Here is a 19909-nt window from a genome sequence, read left to right on the forward strand (position 1 = left end):
GCCGACCCACGCTTTAGGCGAATGCCTGCTCCCCCCCCCAAGAAACCTCCCCCCAAGAAGCCTCCTGCCTTCCCTCTCTTGCACCAGTTTCTTGCAGGCCAGATAAGAGCCCTGGTTGGGTTGGTTCTGGCCCCCAGGCTGGATGTTTGACATCCCTGCTAGGGTTTCCAAGGCAAGAGGTGAACAGAGGTGGTTTGCCATTGGCTGCCTCTGTGTAGTGACCCAGGACTTCCTTGGGAGTCTCCCATCCAAGTACTAACCGGTTTCAGCCCCGCTTAGCTTCCAAGATCTGATGAGATCAGGCTCGCCTGGGGCCATCCATGTCAGGCCATGTTCAGTTGCACAAGTGCTGGATGTAACACAAGAATTACTCAATGCGTGTAGGATGAAAAAAAAAATCAAGTATGCACCGTACAAAGGTTATACATGCAGTCACTGTAGTGTGTGAAAAAGGCAGGTTCAATGTGTTTGTGGTACCACAATGGTGAATGGTCATACTAACAATTTAGCCAAGAGAATAGCTTCTAACTTTGTCAGCGTTTTAAACTTTAAGATCCAAATTCAAGCTTCAACTTAGAAATAACAGTTTTAAAAAAATGACATTTTTTAAAAATCTATAAAACTCATTGCAATGTTGCTGGATCCCTTCTTCATAAGCAACTCATTGTGGATGTAAAATGCTGGAAACGTTTTTTTACAACAGAGAAATCTTAACCATCTTTGCTTAGGACCAACCTGAAATGACACAAAAGGGAGTGTGAGCTTTCAGGTTCTCCAGAGCTCTTCATCAAGCTGAATGTTTAAAAAATGTGGGTGGGGGAGAGAAAAGGGGGGGGAAATCCCAGACGATGAATTTAAGATTGGATGAGACTCTGACTATGATAGTCTGGGCAGGTTAGCCGATTTGATATGGTGCTGGTGTCAGGTTTTGCCCTTCTGGGAAGAAGTAAAAAAATTAATGGAAACTTTCTATTGGAAACAAAAGAACCAGCAGTTGATCAAATGTCACTCTAACACCAGAAGGACACACAGATCCCTTAGAGGGATGATAGCATAAGAGGGATGTGGTCATCATCAACAACACGGGATGCTAATTTTAGTTGGTGCATAAGGTAAATACCTTATCCAGATACTTTCTTATGCTTTCTCATTCATCTTGGGTAAATGTGGAAAGAGGATGATTAAGGCTGATTCTGCACTGGCTTTTTCCTCTTGTTGTTTTACGAAACCCAGGTTGGAACAGAAATCCCCCTCTGCATTGCATGCTGGTTTCACTCCCTTTGATTATTGGGATTTATGGTGGCGTGCACACCCCATGCCACTTTCAAGTTCTTTGATCATCATCGGATTTAATTGTACCTTCTGCATAGATTTATGAATGTTTTATGGCCATTCCGGGGTGACTTTGCAGTCAGTCTGGCGTTGCCCAGGAGGTATTTGAATATGGTTTTGAGCTGCACTTTTTCCTCCCAGTTGAAAAAATGTAGAGCGAATGCCAGATGCAGAATCACCCTTAAACTGCCCCAACTATAGAGTTTTTCTATTGATAGGCAACAACTTTTGATAGCAAAAACGACTGTGTGGATCCCATTCTGTGAAATTTTTATCAATGTTTTCAGGTAAAAGTGATGACGAAGAGAACCTGGACAAAATGGGAGCAGGAACCAGGAAAGCATCCGAGGAGAGCAAGGATCAGAAGAGGCCCAAGCGACCCCGGACAATCCTGACGACGCAGCAGCGCAGGGCATTCAAGGCATCGTTTGAGGTGTCCTCCAAGCCTTGTAGGAAGGTACAAAACTTACAGGCATCATGAACGTTTGAACTGCTAGAGATGGCCAGATAAGGCTTCATTAGATCATCTCGCCACACAGTAATTCAATTTTTTCGTAACCCTGGATATTGTGATCTGAAGGTGCAACACTGAGTCTATAGCCCAGATTTCCACTGTTGGTGAGCAAATGGGAACCCATCAGCCGTGGATTGTGGCCAACCAGGGTGCTTGACAAGACCACCTTTTCAAGCAGGGAGAAGAGCCCGTGGTAGGCTCCTGGTAGCAAACCTTAAAGATTCTTCCTCGTTTTTTCCCTATATGGACAAGTAAAAGGGCTTTTTAGTTCAGAAAAAGAAGACAATAATAAAATGATGCATGGTAACAAAAAGTAGATTTAGACTGGCAAGATTCAAGTCCAGTAGCACTTTAAAGACCAAGATTTTCTGAGTATAAGTTTTTAGAAGCTGAAGCTCCCTTCATCAGATCTGGCAAAAGGAGTTTTGACTCCTAAAAGCTTCTGCCCTCCGGCTGGTCATTTGAGATGCTGCTGCTGCTGCTGCTGCTGCTGGGCTCAAATCTTGCTCTTCTGCTGCTGACCAACATGCCCACCCACCTGAAACTGGATTTCTTAAATTGTAACTCTGTTTAGAATTGCACTGTAAGTTATTGTAATGACAAGTTGACAGTGTTGTGGTAAAGTAAAAAGGCAGACAAAGCACTGTTGATATGTGGACAGCTGTTCAGACTTGAAGTACATAAGAACGTTAAGAGAAGCCATGTGGGATCAGGCCAATGGCCCTTCCAGTCCAGCACCCCCAGGCACCAAGAAGACAGAGTATCACTGCCACAGCCATTAGAAAAGAACAGAAGCCATCTTGGATCAGGCTAATGACCCATCCAGTCCAGCACTCTGTGTCACACAGTGGCCAAAGCCCAGGTGCCATCAGGAGGTCCACCAGTGGGGGCAGAACTCCAAACGCCCTCCCCCTGTTGCCCCCCAAGTACCAAGAATACAGAGCACCACTGCCCCAGACATAGTGTTCCATCTGTACCTTGTGGCTAATAGCCCCTGACGGACCTCTGCTCCACATGTTTATCCAATCCTCTCTTAAAGCTGCCTATGCTTGTAGTTGCCACCACTTCCTGTGGCAGTGAATTCCATGTGTTAATTACTGCAGAAGTACTTTGTTTTATCTGCTCTAAGCTTACTGCTCATTAGTTTCATTGACGTAGTTCTATGTCTGCAATCTCTTCCCAAGAGTGGTTTCAATATTTTTGACAGTATTCCATCAGGATGATGTCAGAACCATGGAACACTCAGACTTTCTGTCTGAGGACTTACCTGTCTGGCTTCCTGTAACTCCCGACAAAATAAAAGTACTGATTGGCAAATTAAATCTAGGAAAAGCAGCTGATCCTGATATAATTCTACCTGAAATGCTAAAACTGGACCCTGACTGGTGGGCTGCTCTTCTTGCATCTTTGTTTACAATGGCTGATAAATCTGGCCTTATCCCTGATGCATGTCTAAATGCAATCATATTCCCAATTTACAAAAAAAAAAAAAAAAAAAGATTGTTCAACTCCTTCCAACTATAGACCTATCAGCCTGCTTTCCGTAATGGGAAAACTGTATGCCAAACATTTACTATCTAAGCTTACCATATGGATGACAGAATGGAGAGTTTTAGGCCTAGAACAGCTGGGATTCTGTAAAGGGAAAACTACATTAGGCCATTGCATTGTTTTATAGCACTTGATTAACAAGTATGTAAAAAGAAGCAATGCAAAATTATATGCTGCCTTCATAGACCTCAAAGGGTCATTCAATTCAATTGACAGGGAACTCCTCTGGGCCAAACTACAACAACTAGATATAGATAAGAGACTTCTTAACCTTAAAAAAAAAAAACTATATACTTCAACAAAATGCCAAATTAAATGTTCACTGTCAGGGAAATTCAAAAATCCCGTTCGATAAAGGAGTCAAACAAGGTTGTATATTAGCACCCTTTCTATTCAAGCTGTTCCTTAATGATCTCTCCTGTTACCTTGAAGCTGTTGATGGCCATGGTCCTAAATTGGGTTCTGTCCATGTCCCTCTGCTATTATATGCAGATGACATGGTACTATTGTCCTGCTCCAAAGCTGGTCTAAAACGCTAATTAAATAGATGCCTTTCATACTTTATAACAAATAAATTACTTCTAAATCATAAAAAATTCAAAAATACTTGTCTTTTTCAAAATGTGGAAACTATTCAAATGAACAGTTAGAGGCAAATCAATTGAACAAGTTAAAACTATTAGATACTTAGGTTTGTACTTCCAGTATAATGCATCTTGGGCTGTGCAACGTAACTCAGCAATAAATAAGGCTAACATCAATGCTTCTGCCATTTCCCAATTTTTCTATACCAATCAGTTCATACCAGCTGCATTAAAAGTCTTCAAGGCCAAAGTAATTCCCCAACTCATGTATGACACTCCAATATGGATAAGCGCACTTAATGGCTTCATTGAACGTGTTCAATCTAAATTTCTCCGAAAGATCATGGGAATGCTGCACTGTGTACCTTATGCAGCTCTAGAAACTGGGTTAAACACAGTGGAATCTGGTGCATGGCTTATGACAGTAAAATATTGGCTGCGTCTACATTACAATGTAGACCAAGTAGGCTTGCCAAGTCCCCCCGGGGGGCGGGGAAACCCCCGCCCCAGAGGCCCGTTCCCCGCTGTTGGCGGATCGGGCCCCGGGGGGACCCCACCAGGGCTCTAGTCGGGGGGGGGAGCTCTCAGGTACGGAGCTCCGGAAGAGAACCTCTAGGGGGCGGGGCGGTCACGTGGTGAAGCCCCGCCCCCTTCTTTACCCCGCCCTCTGCTTCGATCCTCATTCCGTTTGGGAATGAGGATGAAGCAGGAGGGTAAGTAGCCGGGCCTTCTGACACACTTCCGGTGATGTCAGGGGGTGTGGCCTTCTGTCACTTCCGGTGATGTCAGGGGGCGTGGCATATGCAAATAAGTTATGCTAATGAGTTATGCTAATGAGCTCCGGCAGCTCTTTTTCTACAACAAGACCCCTGAATACCATCATGACGTGCGCGTCACCCGGACATGAAGCGACCACGCCGGGCACACTGGGGGCGGGGGCACGGTCATCCGAGGGAAAACTCCATGGTTTTCCCTCAGATGGTCGTGCCCCCGCCCCCAGCGTGCCCGGCGTGGTCACGTCACTTCCGGGTGATGTGTGTGTGGGCACGCTCCAGCTGCCAGCCGGGAGTCCCCCGCTGCAGCGCAACACCGGACTTGGCAACCCGAAGACCAAGGGAGCCTTACACAACAAATGCTCACATGGTCAAATATGTCTAACTGGCTATCACACATTGAGAATAAAATAACTACCATGGATATCCCATTAGACTCACTGTTTATACTCCCTTTTACGGGCGCTTTCCAGATTATTAAATGCAGAGTCCTTGACATTGAAACACAAAGCTTAGCCAACAAATCTTGTTCCCCCCTGAACTTTGAGATGCCCCTCATGGTAGGCCGAATGGCCCCATATCTATCTGGTATACGGATACCGCAACAGCACAGTTCTCGGTTCCTTCCTTTTCTTCACTTGGCATTTAAAAGAATGTCTCTTTTTCTGTTGTATTTTTGGTCTCAAATTTATCAGTTTCTTTGAATGGTGTCTCAAATAAAGTTCAGGTTTCTGTGATATGTTCCCTGTATGTAAGAGCTGGTTAATCAATGGCTCCCTCTCCTGGTCCCAATCCTGTTGTTCTAACATTTGCGAGAGCCTCCCCAGTTCCTCATTATTTTCCGTCTCCGCATGTAAAGTCTGTGATCCTTCAAACAGATTTTTTAAAGCTGTTGCTACTGCTTGTTTGATTGGTTCTTCTAAAAACTTTTTAAATTGTTCAACAGTAAGGTCTTCTATTTGTATAATTATATCTAGATCTTCCTCATCCTCTGCTGCCTCTGCCGCCATTTTCCCAGTCCACCTTAAGTAACTTTAAATATAGCCTTATTAAACACCGTTTAGTTAAATTCCACAATTCTTTTGGCACAGCATTCAGCAGGTTTCTTTTCACACTTTTCCACAGCTCTCACACTAATTAGCAAGTACTTTAGAGTCAGACAGATGTTTTTCTTTTTCCTTACCCTCTGTTGCCTCTGCCGCCATTTTCTCAGTCCACCTTAAGTTACCTTAAATATAGCCTTGTTAAACACCGTTTAGTTAAATTCCACAGTTCTTTTGGCACAGCCTTCAACAGGATTCTTTTGGCATTTTTCCACAGCTCTCACACTAATTAGCAAATACTTTAAAGTCAGACAGATGTTTTTCTTTTTCCTTACCCTTCTTCTCCGTTTCTTCACAACAAGCTCTCCTCCTTACTCTTCATAGCCGCTCTCACTAGATAATTGAGAATACTGAAGGGGTGTTTAAATCCAAGTCTCCATCTCTTGCAAAAAAAAAAGAAATACGCGAGAAGATATCGTTTGTATGAAGTGCCACTTGCTTAGCATTACTTTAAAACAGCTGATCGCTGCTCAGAGAACATGGGAGCCATGCTCTTCCAAATCTTCGTTCCTGCTTCAGGGCAGACCAGCATCACCCCCCGTGATTGCCATCTACAGGGGGGGGCAAAGCCCCCTGCTACTTCACCTCCCTCCAGGAAGTGAAGCAGAGCTCATTCGCACAAACGGGGTGCTCCAAAATGAATGAAGAGGAGCCGGACGGGTCGGAGATACTCCCAAATCCGTCCGTTCGCAGCGCCGTTTTTCACATTCTGGGCTTTTATCAATGCCTTGCTGAGATAGCAAAAGCTCTTCCTTGTCCTTCCCGTTTAAACAGGAACTCAGTGGTTTCTCCCAGAGATTCTCACATGCCGTATTAACTGCTGGTTTAATCTCCTCACATAAGAGTTTTTTAAACTGTTCATAGGTAAGTTGCAAGATTTGTGTATTTTCCCATTCCTCCATTTCAAATGCCATTTTCTTTATTTCGCTATGCACCCCACTTGAAGCTTTTACGAAGTTTTTAGTCCCCGTTTCTTTTTCCGGCCACTCTTCCAATAATGGAAGTCATTCAGAGGGGTTTTTAAGTAAAGAACGTCAGATGTTATGATTTGGATTCGTACTCACATTATATTCCTTGTTTTACCTTGTTTTGCTGCATATTATGTTTTGCATTAATTCGGTAGTCTCTAAAAAGGGCGGTCGCCTCTTTGCAAATCATGGTGCCCATGTTTGCTCCATTCCCTGCTTCTGCTTCAAAACATTCTCTTCTTCCCCCATTCATTGCTACTCACGGGGTGACCAAGCAAGTCTCCTACTACCAGCCTCCCTCCAGGAGATCTGGTGAAGCCCGACAGAGGTCTTGGGGACCTGCGGAGCTTCAAAGAAAACAAGGAAGGACGGGGTTCATCGGGAATGACCCAAGTGAACACCCACGGTGACGTGCCACTGCCCCCTCTTCTCTAGCAAGATTCAATGTAATACCATCAGCAATCTTGCATGGGAGATATAATAATAACATAGTAAATGCGGATAACAGCGTAACAGGTAACAGCGTTCTGTGCGCCTTGGTGTTTAGTCATGCCGGCCACATGACCACGGAAAACGTCTTTGGACAGTGCTGGCTCTTCGGCTTGGAAACGGAGATGAGCACCACAACCCTAGAGTCGGACTCGACTGGCTTTCGAGCAAGGGAACCTTTACCTTTACTTATATGCGGATAGACTTTGCCATTGCAACTCTGGATGCATTGAAACTGTTTCGCATATTTGTTTGCATTGTCAATTTTATGTGGATTTATGTTCTAGATACTTAAATCCTATCTTAGCCAACATGACGAACCTTCCTGATGCTTTAAAAGTGCACCGTCTTCTAAATGACTCTGTTCCAGAAATATCAATGAACGTAGCCATGTTTTTACAATCTGTGATAAAGCTACACCAGGAAAACTACCAAAGAGTAATTGTTTTATGCAGTACTGTGCAATATTATGTAGTTGGTAAGATGCTCAGCTCTATATGTATGGCTCTATATGGTTTTAAATGTATAATTCCTTTTTTATAGTAATCCTCTTTTAAGGTATTTTTATGCCAATAAGGGTTAACTGAACTGAACTACACAATTTAATCAATTAATACAAAAAAATGTGACATTTGTAATTCAGCAACTTTTTCGAATTCAAAATGATAATTTTTGGTGGGAGTATGAATGATCCAGTTCAGGGCTTTTTGACATATTAAATGTTTAAGTGTACACTTAGAAATGTCAGAGGTCAATGTGACAAACTGTAGTTTGAAAGCGTCAGTATCACACAGACATTCTCTTCAAATAGTTGGGATGGTTTCCATATCTCCCTGTTGTCTACTTAGTGGCAAAATCAGGTATGCTGCTGAAGAATCTTGCACTGAGATTTCAATTTGTCACCTATTAGGTGCAACCGACATTCAGAATTTGCCGTTGGTTCCTAGATCTCTCATCAAGATTTAAAACCTTAAAAACTGGAAATGTTTTTAAACATCCTCATTCAAATTTCAAACACTTTCCTCAAAATGCATAGGGGAGGTAAGCATATTCAAATGTCATCATGCACAGTTTCTTCAGCGGTAACTATTTTGCTAAAGATTTGGTTTCGGTATGAAGGAATAACAGTATTTGTTGTTCTGATGTTTGGTGAAGGTGAGAGAAACATTAGCGGCGGAGACGGGGCTGAGTGTCCGGGTTGTACAGGTCTGGTTCCAGAATCAGAGAGCGAAGGTAACCTTTCTCTTTAAATAACTTGACATCTTTTTACAGAAGCTTTTAGGCTGGAGGTGGGGGATATGTGCAATTGGTGGACTGGAGTCTGGATCTGAAACTCATGCCCGGGAATACCCATTCAGCCACTTCAAAAAGACAGTGCCTAACATATGCCAAAGCCCATACGTCCCAGCTTCTGATATCATCTATTTATTGGCTTTACGGTTTTTGCAACCGGAGTCATAAACTAGCAAACCCTCATCCCACAATAAACCTCATTCCACAAGAAAACGTGGAAGAATTTAAAGGTTGCTACTGCAAAAGTTGCCATGTGATTTGACAACAGCTGCTAGAAATTTTGCCACGCGCAGAGTAGTGTGTTTGTCTCTAAGTAACCAGGATTATTTTGGCATTGTTGTTGGAGGCTGGATGCCTACTGAAAAGGTTGAGCACACTCCGTGGGCTAGTGGTCAAATCTCAGATGTCTTCTAATGAACTGTGACAGTTCTTGTCTACTCGTGACTTCTATCACGCCATAGGTGACATAACAGTTTATGGTCCAATCATCTGTCCCAATCACTTGTGTGGTGGTCCAGCTTGACTAGTTTGAGGAGGTTTTAGATCTTGGTTTGATTTTAGAGTCCTAATTTTCAAATTACATGCTCTTCCCCACGGCGGGGAGGGCAGGATATAAATTTAATAATTAATAAATAAATAAGACATCTCTCCAACTTTGGCTCTTGAGGCTACTCCAGAAACACACTGAGGTGTTCCCAGAATACTGTGTAGGAATCTTAATAGAAGTATGTTGATATTGTCTGTTACTGCAGTGATCCAGGCCCCGGCAATGCTTGAACACCTGCCAGTTCTGGTTGCTTCTGTTCAACAATGGTGTTCTGGAAGCCAGTTAATTGACAAGCTGTTCATAACTATTCACTGCTTGCAGCCATCAGAAGCCCATTCTCAGATCATGAGGGATCAGCTGGGAGTTGGCTACTGATCTACTGCTGGTGTCATTTTACTCTGTAATCAGCAAAGTACTGGGGGGTGGGGGTGGGGATGAATCAAGCGCTGACTCCCAGTTGGGTTCTTCTGATCTCCCATCCTGGAAACTCTACTACATCCCAGATTTTCTTAGATGCAGTAAATTTAGTGGGGAGAGGAGGTGATGAGAAGCTCACCTGATTCCTCTTCCTTTTGCAGTTGGGAGCTCAGGGGCATTACATGTGGGGCAGGGAGACAGAATCGATCTCTTTCTCCTCTCCCGTTTACAATGCGGAGATCAAAAACATTGCCTCTGTCCCCACCTAGTTTGCTTGGGGAGGAAACGAAACCAGCTCTATCCAACCTCCCTCTTGCAATGCAGAGTTCAAAAGTGTTGCTTTTGGCTCATTCTGCATCTAGCATTCGCTCTGTTGTTTTACCAAACCCACACTGGAACAGAAAAAGATGTGGCTCAAAACCCCAGGCCAACGCCATACTGACTGCAGAATCACCCCTGAACAGGCATAAAATGGCTTCTATGCAGACAGTTCCATAAAACTTGAGAGATCAAAGGAAGTGAAACCGGGCAGGGAGTGTGGACGCTACCATAAAATGCGACAATCAAAGGAAGTGAAAGTGGCACGCAATGCAGAGGGGGATTTCTGTTCCAGCCTGGGTCTGGTAAAACAGTGGAGTGAATGCGAGATGCAGAATGGGCCTTTGTCCCCTTCTGGCTAGAAGGAGAGGGAAGAGAAATGAACTTTTTCTGCTCTCCCTTTTGCAACCTGGCTGTGTAGCTATGTTGTTGACGTGTGTGTGTGTGTGTGTGTGTGTGTGTGTGTGTGTGTGTGTGTTGGGCTCCCGTAAGTTGTGAATCGGCTTCTGAGCAAGAGACACGCAGCTGTTTGGGTGGCTCGATATAACCAGAGCCTCTCCTCCATCAGCTGACAGTCTGATCATGAGAGGGTAATTTGGACTTGTGGCATCCCTTGTCACTGTGCATGCAGATTCCTGAAATGTGACTATGGGCTGAGACGTACTCGTTGGCTTGGATCTACTGGAGAATTTCCACACTCATAAGGGGGAAGGGATTTTTGCCAATTCTTCCCTCCCACAGAAGGCCTCACACTGCTCTTAAGGTTCCCCCGTCCCTTCAGGACCAAGATCTCAGGGGGCCTTTTGGATGGCAATGGAGTCGTGTTCCATGACTGGAAAGTCCCTGTGTCTGCAGACACCTTCCCATGGATCAACACTGTCTTCATTACTGTAGGGAGGCACCTCGTTGTGGAGAGCCAGTTTGGTGTAGTGTTGAGGAGCGCAGACTCTAACGTGGGAGAACCGGGTTTGAATCCCCACTTCTCCACATGCACCTGCTGGTGTGACCTTGGATCAGTCACAAGTTCTCTCGGAGCTGTTTTCTCAAGGGCAGTTCTCAAGAGAGCTCCCTCAGCCCCACCTACCTCACAGGGTGTCCGTTGTGGGGTGGGGAAGGGAAAGGAGATGATAAGCTGCTCTGAGACTTCTTTGGGTAGTGAAGGGTGGGATACAAATCCATCCTCCTCCTCCTTCCAAACCACACAGCTTTGTTTTACAGATGTTACTGGAGCAATGTAAGAACCAGATGCAGGGAGACAACTTCTGTGTTGCTCCAGTAACACTTTAGTATGCTAGAAGTTCCAGGTAGCCACATTGATCCAAAGAAAAGTCCAGAAACAAACCCCATGTTATACCTTTTACTAACCAAAATGACGTATGGCTTTTATGTTCTGCAGAGCTGTTCATCACTCTGGATATTTGAAGGGGGGGGGAGAGAAAGAGATGCTTGAGACCTTTTCTGGAGGCAGGAGACATGTTTTGAGTTTTTGGAATATAAGAGGCAAAAGATAGCCACACACAGACACACACACAGAGGCTGTTTGGAAATGTCAGAAAGTAGACCTGAATCAATTAGAATGGAACGAACATACTACTCAAATTCTGAAAAATCCAAACCTCTGCATCTCAAAAACCACATAGAAAGCTGCACCTCAAAACCAAATATTAAAATCCCAAAATCAGATTTCAAAATGTCATATGTTTACAAATTAAAGTATGCATGAATGGGAGGGGGGTTATGTGTGTGTAGAAGGCTTATCTATGTGCTTGTGCTCAAATGACATTGAAAAGTTCAGGGTTCAGAAAATGGTGGATGTTAAAATTATTAAACATCAAATTCATAAACTCCTAATATGTCTTGGAAATGTAACATATAATATTTGGAACTCTCGTCCTCAATGAAGAGTAGATATGTTAATGATTTGAGGATGTATGCTGGGTATTCTGTCTTTGGGGGGAAATTCTAAAATTTGAAGTTATTCTATGAAAATTTGACACTCCAAATATTTTTGTACTGAATTTTTGAAAACACAGTGGACTTTTGCTGGAAGCCGATTGGATTTGTAGGCTTGGTTTTTCTCCAGCTTTTTAGTTTCCAGATGAATTAGAGCTTCTGTGAGAACCGGACTATGTGAACCGGCAGGATTCATGTTTCCCGGGGGCATTCAGGCAAAGGGTCTCGTTATGCATTGCGCAGCCTGCCTGAGCTGTGTGAGGTTTCCTGGCTTTTCTCTTTTTAAGAGCTGAATAATGAGTTATCAAACTTAACCGATTCATGATTGTCTGCAAATGAATGTTAGTTGCAAAGGGCTAGCTGTGTCAGGCTGTCATAACAAAGTAAAAGTCTGGTGACACCTTAAAGACTAATACTGAAATAAATATGGTTCGTATTTAAGGTGCCACTTGACTTTCATTTCATTTAACTGAATGTTAGCCAGTTGGTGGTGCCATTATTTCACCTACCCTCTGATTACTAATGGCTTATATAGCATTTAAAGACATTGAGGGTACTTCTTGTTATGGGCTTTAATTACTCTGACCCTGTTTGCTTGCTGGAGGTCTTACATGTTTGGACTCAAAACATCTTTCATAAAAAGAGTGGCTTTTAATTTTTTAAAAAACTATCTGAATATGATCTCTGTATCTCTACACTTGATGCTAAAAACATGAAACAAAGGTATTAATCTCTTGATGTATGACTCTTTTGGCTCCAGTTTGGCAAATAATTTCCTTATCAACTGGAGAAAACAATAAAGAGAATAAATAGTTTCCCTGCTCTTGTCTGCCTCTTTATGTAAGAAGCCAGTTTGGTGTAGTGGTTAAGACTCTAATCTGGGAGAACCAGGTTTGATTCCCCACTCCTCCACATGCAACTGCTGGTGTGACCTTGGGTCAGTCACAAGTTCTCTCAGAGCTGTTCTCTCAAGAGCAGTTCTCAAGAGAGCTCTCTCGGTCCCACTTACTTCTCAGGTGTCTGTTGTGGGGAGGGGAAGGAAAAAGACATTGTAAGCCGCTCTGAAACTATGAGTGAAGGCCAGGATATAAATCTTCCTCTTCCTCCTCCTCCTCCTCCTGCTCCTTCTTCATGACTCCTGTGTCCTTTCCACTTATCTTACAGGACCACAAAAGAGACACGAGTTTACAGAAACCACATGGACTGTGTAATGTGTCATAAGACACAAAGAGACAAAACAGCCCAACCCAGTCATCCCGCTGTGCAAGTGGGGGACTGGGCGTCTCATATAATGCTGATAGAGCAAGGAGGGTATACCAGAATGGATGGAGATGGCTAAGCAGAAGCTGTGATGAGTGGGGCATAGCTGGACTAAAATATGTTTTGAACTGTGTTGGGATCTCAGGAATTATAGACTGCAGCATCAGTAGGATAGTATTCTATGTAGATGTGCCTGCTGTTTAAATAAAAAAACCCATAGATTGGATTTGTTCTAATTTTCCCTTTCTGGTAACAGATGAAGAAACTGGCAAGACGACAACAGCAGCAGCAGCAAGATCAACAAAACACACAGCAACTCAGTTCTGGTACAGCTTGCCTCTAGATCCTGTTCTATCTGGGGAACCCTGGGTCTCCTTAGGACCTTCGCCACACCCAGCCAGAAATGTCACGATGAGGAAGTGGACTCCCTTTTCCAGGGCAGCACCAACAGCTGCTGAGCAGGAAGAATGGATTTTTTTTTAGTTCCTCTCTTTTCAGAGCCACGTTCTGCACATCCTTCATTGGCTTGTGCTTGCAACAGAGAAATGGGGGGGGGGGGGGGAGAGGATCAGGGCAACCTAGGGAACTGGTGGCCAGTGAAAGATTCCTTCTGCAATTTGTAAACTTTCTCAGAGATCTTTAAAAAGTGTCATGTGCCATCATGGCCTTCCTTCCAACCCTTGTTATTAATCTGACTTGCCTCTCCCCATTTCAAGGCTACGTTTTTGCGAGTTGCACATCTTCGGCCCCGATCACACGGGGGAAATTCACACGGCCAAAGTGCGGCTTTTTAGAGCCGCACCAAAAGAGACACGTGGCGGCAGGATCAGACAGGTCCCCTGAGCCACTGCGCAGTTGCTCCCCGGCACGATCAGATGCCGGGGGGGGGGGAAGCCATGGAAGGGGGGGAAAGGCAGCTGGCGGTGCGCACATGCGCAGTTCGGCCAGGAGCCTCGAATGCTCCTGAAGACGGGCACGCCGGCGATCCCACGGCCACGCTTGCTGCAGCGTTTCAGGTAGGTGCTACTTTTTCCTAGGTTTTTTTTTTAATGCGCGTTTTCAGCCTGAAGGGACAGATCGGGGACGGGTGCCCACCGCTTCCCAGATGTTGCGGTGTGATCGTCCCCATTTGTTGCGCCCCCCAATCCGTCCCTCTTCTGGGCCAAAACCTCCCGTGTGACCGGGGCCTTCATTACACTTGTTGACTTGGGAAATAGTCACAAGGTTAGAGAACTGTCACCTTTTCACTTCTTTGTTCCTAGACTTCCCATTCACCATGTTCTACCTAAAAACTCTCTGGCTGGGGTCCCCCAGTATCATCTCTATGGTCTTCAAATCTTCATCTCTGTCTTCTGCTGGACATCCTTCCTTTGAATGAGTTACCTTTGCTGTACATGTCCTCAAACACATGCTGCTAATCGATCTATCTTCCCACACTGTCTTGGATGTCTTCTTCAATCCCAGCGGCCCCTGTTTTGAATGAACCTACCTACTTAAGATCAATAGTCCAGTAGCGCCTTAAAGACTAATAAAGTATGTGGCAGGATATGAGCTTTCGTGAATCACTGCTCACTTCTTCAGATACCAGATACTTCAGCAGTGACCCATGAAAGCTCCTCCTCTGCCACATATTTTGTTAGTCTTTAAGGTGCTACTGAACTCTAGATTTTTTCTACTGCTACAGACAGACTTAATAACATAAGAAGACACCTGCTGGATCAGACCAGTGGTTCATCTAGTCCAGCACCCTGTCTCACACAGTGGCCAGCCAGTTCCTCTGGAGAACCAGCTACAGGGCATAGAGGCCAAGGCCTTCCCCTGATGTAGCCTTCTGGCTCTGGGATTCAGAGGTTTAGTGCCTCTGAATGTAGAGGTTCCCTTTTGTCACCATGGCTAGTAGCCACTGATAAACCTCTCCTCCATGAATCTATCTAATCCTCTTTTAAAGCTGTCTATGCCTGTGGCCATCACTACATCCTCTGTTAGTGGATTCCACATTTTATAATTTATTTATATTCATTTATTTATTTATACCTTCAATTTGTACCCCGCTCACCCCCGAAGGGCTCTGAGTGGCTTAAACGGTGCATGGTGCAGAGACCTATGCAGAAACCCTAACTATGGCCACAGTACGTCTGGGGTGGGGGGAGCCCTACCAGGTACTCTCCTGGCTCCGATCATTCGTTTATCCGGCGAGTGGGCGACTTCTTCCAGTTCCCTCCGGTGCGTCTTCCGCGGCCTCCGCTATTCTTTCGGCTCTCTGGCGACTCCTCTCGGGGGCTGTTGGTTATGGGCCCTGGTGCGCAGTCGCGGTGGGTGTCACAACGTCCTTGCGGCTCCGGACGTCCTCCTGCTGGCCACGTCATTTGGAAGATTAATTGTTCACTGTTTGAAATGTTAGAACTGTTAAAAATTGTAAATAAAAAAAATAAACATATGATGGGAACTTTGGGAAGTGCTGAAAACAATGATATGTAAAATATAGAAGATAATACAAATTGAAAAAAAAATTTAAAAAATCAATTACTTTTTCCTGCAATCACTTTTTTCCTGCATAAACACCATTCTAATTGAGGAACTGAGTGCATTTATTTTGCAAATGACCACTAAGGATAGGTCTATTGAGAGACCTCTTGTATTTCATAGATGAGAAAGCAGATAGATATATTTTTGCTAGTTAGTACTGTAGGCCTTTGCCTGGTCCCTGATAGGGTCAGCCCATTTGTGCTGCAGCTGAGAAATGGAGAGGTTATATTTGGGGTAGGTTATTATGAATTTAAATGGAGTGGAAAGGTGAAAGTAAGAAACAGGTAACAGCTCCTGGGCTTGGAAGTTCAGAGATGTCATCACAAAAGTCAACGGGATCGTACCTCTTGGCAAGTAGGTGATATGGAAGGGTATGATGACAGAGCTCTTGGCAAACTATTGCTTCTCTCCTTGTCTTCCAGCTCAGACAAACAGTGGCAGTAACATTGGGCTTGAGGGGATCATGAATGCCTACACCACCTTACCGCAGCCCCCACAACCAATGCTGGCTATGGATCAAAGTGTCTACAGCTCGGATCCCTTCCGGCAAGGACTCACTCCGCCACAGATGCCCGGGGACCACATGCACCCCTACGGTGAGGACTGAAGACACTGCATGTTTACTATTTCTTTTACTTATGTATTTTCGTATTTATAGCCCTCCCTTCCTGCAAGTAGGAGCTGCAGTGGCTCAAGAGGTTAAGACGCTGAACTGCAGGCTGTGGAAGGTCGGTAGTTCAGCAGTTCGAGACCCAAGTGTGCCGCATGATGGAGTGAGCTCCCGTCTCTAGTTCCAGCTCCTGCCAGCCTAGCAGTTCTAAAGCAAGAAATTGCAAGTAGATAAATAGGTACCACTTCGGTGGGAAGGTAACAGCGTTCGGTGCGCCTTGGTGTTTAGTCATGCCGGCCACATGACCACGGAAACGTCTTCGGACAGCGCTGGCTCTTTGGCTTGGAAACGGAGATGAGCACCGCAACCCTAGAGTCGGATTCGACTGGCTTTCGAGGAAGGGAACCTTTACCTTCCTGCAAGTAGGCTCTGGGTGGGTAACAACATTCCAGTAATACAATAAAATAGTTAAAAATTTAAAAACACATAATAAACATTAAAATGGAAGACACATTTCAAACAGAGATTAACTGGTTGGTAATGGCTAATTGTTAGCAGATGGGTGATAGAATCTAAGGAAGCCATATCTGGCCTGGCGGAAGAGCTCCGTCTTGCAGGCCCTGTGGAACTGAAGGAAGTCCCACGGGGCCCTGATCTCAGTAGGCAGCCCGTTCCACCAGGCAGGGGCCAGGGCTGAAAAAGCCCTGCTCCTAGTTGAGGCAGGATGGGTGTCCTTCAGGCCAGGGACCACCAGGAGGTGTTGATCCATAGAACGCAATGCTCTCCAGGGCATATACAGGAAAAGGTGGTCCCTCAGATATGTCGGTCCCAGGCCGTGTAAGGCTTTGAAGGTGATTACCAACACCTTGAAGCGGATCCCGAACTCAACTGGCAACCAATGCAGTTGGTGGAGTACCTGCCAAACATGAGCCTGCACAGCTGTTGACATTAGCAGGTGCATCGCCGCATTTTGTACCGGCTGTAATTTCTGGGTCAGCCTCAAGGGTAAGCCTGCGTAGAGCGAATCACAGTCATCGAGCCTAGAAGTGACTGTTGCATGGGTCACTGTAGCTAAGTCCTGTTGCAGATTCTGAGAGTGCAACCAGAAGAAAAGTTGCTTTCTTTCATAAACTGGCACTTCTTGTGTGTCCTGCGCAGTGTCACAGAGGAAGTGAGATGAGCCTTTAAAAGTATGAGCTTCGGACTGTCAAGAAGCACCTGTAGAAAGACAAACTTGGAAGAGGGACCTAAAACTTTGGAGTTTCCTTCCTCCTTGACTAATAGCTTTCAACATTATTTAAACCAGGATTTTATGATGCATTTTGTTTATTTCACTGATTTGTATATTTAAGATTTACATAGGGGGAGCCTTCTAGGAGTGGGTGGGTCACAATTCTAAAGTTGTAATCCAGAGGGAAGGTCCCCTGCCGATTAGACATTGAAACAAAGGCAGAACTGTTCAAGAGCACTACTCATAGGGTTGCCAGGTCCCGCCGGCCACTGCCAGGGGATGGGGGGTTAGGGTTGCCAAAACCAGGTTGGCAAACCCCTGGAGGTATGGGGGTGGAGCCTGGAGAGGACAGGGACCTCCGTGGGGCACAAGGCCACAGAGCCCACCCTCCAAAGCACCCATTTTCTCCAGGGGGACTGATTTCTGTGGTCTGAAGATGAGCTTTAATTCCGGGGGATCCCCAGGTCCCACCTGGAGGCTGGTCTCCCTATGAGCAGACTCCATCAGTTACAGGAGGAACTCATACAGGAGGGACTTTCTGATGGACTGGGCCTCTGATAGAACAACTGCTTTTTGTTTGTCTCTCCTGAAGGCGTTGAGCCATTTCCCCACGACCTTGATAGTGATGACACATCCCTCAGCAACTTGGGTGACTGTTTCTTAGTGACCTCAGAATCTGGGCCCCTGCAATCAAGAGTGGGAAACCCCATTGACCACCTGTATTCCATGCAGAGCTCCTATTTTACATCTTGAGGCGTCAGATGCTCTGCACAGAACTGGTTCCTGGATCGTTTACAAGCCCCTTTTAGAGCGAGAAAGGAGAGAAAGGCAGAGCATCGGAAGACTACAGTGGGTTTCAAGAGGATTCCTGTAAAGCCAAGAGCTGACAATTATTTTCCATGTTCGGAAGTAGGTGAATTTGTTTCCCACTTGAAAACCAGGACCATTTGTGAAGGATATTTCAAAACTTTAATCTCCATTTCCTCACCGGTTTATAGAATGAATAAACTGGGGAAAAACATTTCCCAGTTTCAATTTTTGGATGCAAACTAGTGATTTTGGATGGGATTTCTTCCCTATAGTTCTTAGAATTTTCAGATATTAATCGGTTAGCCGTCCTGTTTGCTTCTCCAAGATGCTGCCCCTGTGGTTGTGTCTTTCACTCAGTGGTTGCTGCGGCTTCTTCTTCCTCCTCCTCCCTGAATCAGCCACATGTCTGTTCTCATCCAATCAGGGATCCTGTAGTCAATGGAATGACGTCACAATGTTTCATATGTATCTATCTCATAGTCGAATAGATCTGGCTGAACGGTAATATAACTGGGGGGAAGTGAGAATAAGTGAGAGCGGGAAAATTAATAAATTAAGGTATCTTGCCACGAGTGTTGAAGACTTACAAGGGGAGGTGCTTTTGGATTGGCTGACTATGCAATAACAATAATTTGAAGTTTGAGCTCAGCCCTTGCTTAAATTCCTCATATGCACTATAGCAAACTGATTTTTTTAAAAATATTCCCCCCACACATACACTTTGACATGTGAAACACCTAAAATTGCCAGGTCCCCCCTGACCACTGGCGGGGATGGGAGTGGGGTTAGGGTTGCCAGCTCCAGGCTGGGGGGAGGACAGGGGGACTGCAGTGGGGCACATAATGTCCTGGAGCCCCCCCTCCCGAGCACCCATTTCCTCCAGGGGGACTGGCCTCTGTAGACTGGAGGTGAGCTGTAATTTGGGGGGATTCCCCAGGTCCCACTTGGAGGCTGGCATCCGTAGAAACAGCTAGCAAGAAGCAAGTGTGCTTGTGTGAGTGAGTGAGTGAGTGAGTGAGTGAGTGAGTGAGTGTGCATGCATTTAGGGAAGTGTGTGCTTGTATATACCAGACACAGGCGCACCTAATATTGTATCAGGTTTGTTCCTAATTACATCAGAAAATACTGTATAGCCAAAAAAAAAAAATCAACCCAACTTTATTTTGTGTGTGAATCGTATTTAAGCAATGCACTTAAGTTATGGAATGAAAAAGAAGTGATTTAAAAATAATTAATTAAATAAATGTGTTTTGTTTGCAAAGACTGAGCAGCTGGAAGGAGCCTCCTTCTCTGCTGGAAGCAATTCAGTGCTTTGTTTTTTTGTTTTTCCAATGGAAATCCTTATCCAGAAATATCAGGGCCAACAATTTCCCCCCTTGTGTCAGCAATCTAGCACTCAAGGAGAGCTGTGCCATTCAGTTCAGTGAGACGGGAGCTGCAGCCACTGTTACCCGTACAAGAGAGAATTATTTGCAAAGGTAAAAAGTGACAGGTTTTATCCGACTCCTTATACCGTCACTGGCAAAAAGACTGGCCTTATAGACGCAAAATAAAATCACCTGAAAAAATGAATGCCTTCCCTTGGGTTTTTAAGCAGGTCACAGAAGGAAACACATTTCATGCTCTGTGA

At 44.9% G+C, this 19909-nt stretch overlaps 1 protein-coding gene across 1 annotated transcript; it reads left to right on the forward strand.

The window, feature by feature from the left end:
• Positions 1-1619: 1619 nt before the first annotated feature.
• Positions 1620-18222, forward strand: LOC107109053 (LIM homeobox transcription factor 1-alpha-like; the record flags this gene model as incomplete). Its single annotated transcript, XM_015409627.1, has 5 exons — positions 1620-1789; positions 8470-8547; positions 13359-13428; positions 16051-16224; positions 18062-18222. Coding segments are annotated over 5 exons (653 nt in total), but the record flags the coding sequence as incomplete, so codon positions are not given.
• Between the last annotated feature and the right edge of the window lie 1687 nt (positions 18223-19909).

This window comes from Gekko japonicus, unplaced genomic scaffold (genome assembly GCF_001447785.1).
Source record: "Gekko japonicus isolate JY-2015 unplaced genomic scaffold, Gekko_japonicus_V1.1 scaffold2723, whole genome shotgun sequence".
In the NCBI taxonomy this organism is placed as follows: Eukaryota; Metazoa; Chordata; class Lepidosauria; order Squamata; family Gekkonidae; genus Gekko; species Gekko japonicus.